The following is a 1,924-nucleotide window of genomic DNA, read 5'->3' on the forward strand; positions in this document are numbered from 1 at the left end:
CTTACCTAAATATTTTATTAGACTTTGTTGTAAATAAGTTTCTCAATACATATGATATGATGCTAGCACAAAAAACACGTAGATTCAACATTCAGATAGAACCAATTTAAGCATAATAACATCATAAAATGATTCAGTAAGACGGAAACTCTTATCATTTACCTAAAGATTATATTACTTTTAGCAAAATTATTGAATACTTAAAAAAATATAATATTTATAAGAGATAAAGAATGAGTTAACTAACCATTGAACATAAAACTGTTGTAAAAAGTAAATGTCGTCATGATGAGATGATACCAATACTCTATTATGTATCACGACATCGTTAACACAGGAATATTTAAAAAGGAAAATATAATTACGTAAATTAAATTATTAAATGCAAAAACATTTTTAAATAACGATTGAATCTGTAAAATAAATTTAATATTTAAATAACAATTAATTAATAAAATGTTATGTTAATTTTTTTAATTGTATTAATATTATGTTTTTTAAATAAAGTAATTATATGTTTTGTTGATACTTCAATCATAAGATACTTACATTATATGAGAAAGAATAAAAGTTTTGTATAAAAAAATTACATACGAGTAATTTTATTCGGAACATTTTGTTCAACATTTTCCCTAATTCTTTTTGTTATAGGTTTTGTACCTTTTAAACATTTTGCAAATGTCATTTTTTCTTTTAATAATGTAATGTTTGATACATTATCCACCTCCAAGTAAAAAATATCATCTGTATAAGTACACGAAATAAAAATATCAATAAAAAGTAATAGCTATTTCTTAAAAAATTTATTTATTATATATATAATAAAATATTAACTTGCTACTTTCACATATCCTTTAACTTCTATTTCTTGGCCTTTTATAAAATCATTTACATAGTTATCGAAGTTCGTGATTTGAATTTCTAATTTATAAGTACCGTCAGTGATTGAGCCATAACCACATACTTTATGATTTGTTGAAAACACATTAAAATTGGTTTTTATAAAACCGCACACAACTAAAAATTAATTAATTTAATTTTTTAATTGAGGCAATTTGTTAATTTAAATATAATTACTTTTTACGATTTTACTTTTATTTATGAAACAAATACATAAACCTATTTTTTTAAACATTAAAAATTACAAATATTATCTTAAAATTATAATTTCTACTTTCAGAATGTCCAAAGGACACATGGTAATAGATTTTTTTTTAAATTAGTTAACCTAACTTGCTAACAGAAAAAAATTTAATTAATAATGTATATTTGAGAGAGAGAGAGAGTCATATAATTATTTTTTAAAAAATTAAAATGTCCAGAAATATTATTGATACTTACCAATATATGAATTTAGATATTCTGGTATTTTTGTTAAAGTAACTTTTTGAGGTTGTACTGCATTTATGTTTAACTTTATATCAAATGTGCCAAGAATATTAATAATCGTATTAGAACATACGATCAATTCGTACGGTAATGTACCATGATTAAAATCTGTAATTTTCGGTTTTTTGGCTTTTGCACCATCTATATGTATAATCTATAAAATATAAGAACAATATAAAAATAAATTAAAATATTAAAATTTTATTTAAATACATTTAACTATTTGGATAGTAGGTTGTTTTATTTAATTTGAATTCCGATAATAATTTGTAAATATAAATAATGCATAAGTAAATGTAAACTAAACATAAAAATTATTAATTACCTTATTTGGTTGTATGAAACATTGTATTCGTTCAACTTCGTTATTCCAAGCTACAACTTGTAGCCGATGTTGACTATTATTATTCAACATAAATTTAAGCAGTCGATAATGTTGTGCTTTTCCCACAATTTTTGGGCCTTCAATCTCATCAACGAATCCTACTACTTCCCTATAAAATTAACATATTTTCTTAGTATACTATATATGTAT

General features: G+C 22.0%; 1 protein-coding gene across 1 annotated transcript; it reads right to left on the reverse strand.

The window, feature by feature from the left end:
• Positions 1–1,327: 1,327 nt before the first annotated feature.
• On the reverse strand, positions 1,328–1,861 carry LOC105559885. The gene is made up of 2 exons (XM_012008523.1): positions 1,715–1,861; positions 1,328–1,543 (listed from the first exon to the last, which is right to left on the reverse strand). The coding sequence occupies exons 1-2, from the start codon at positions 1,802–1,804 to the stop codon at positions 1,328–1,330; spliced, it is 306 nt and encodes a 101-aa protein (XP_011863913.1). The 5' UTR covers positions 1,805–1,861.
• Positions 1,862–1,924: the final 63 nt, after the last annotated feature.

Source organism: Vollenhovia emeryi, unplaced genomic scaffold (genome assembly GCF_000949405.1).
Source record: "Vollenhovia emeryi isolate VEMERY1.0 unplaced genomic scaffold, V.emery_V1.0 DF946355.1, whole genome shotgun sequence".
Classification (NCBI taxonomy): domain Eukaryota; kingdom Metazoa; phylum Arthropoda; class Insecta; order Hymenoptera; family Formicidae; genus Vollenhovia; species Vollenhovia emeryi.

What these genes read in the sequence shown, in the direction of transcription:
- LOC105559885 (XM_012008523.1), bottom strand. Translation starts at nt 1,804, where the DNA reads ATGTTGAATAATAATAGTCAACATCGGCTACAAGTTGTAGCTTGGAAT. An exon ending in GTTTCATACAACCAAATAAG is followed by an intron (nt 1,544 to 1,714) that starts GTAATTAATAAT and finishes TATATTTTATAG; the next exon opens with ATTATACATATAGATGGTGC.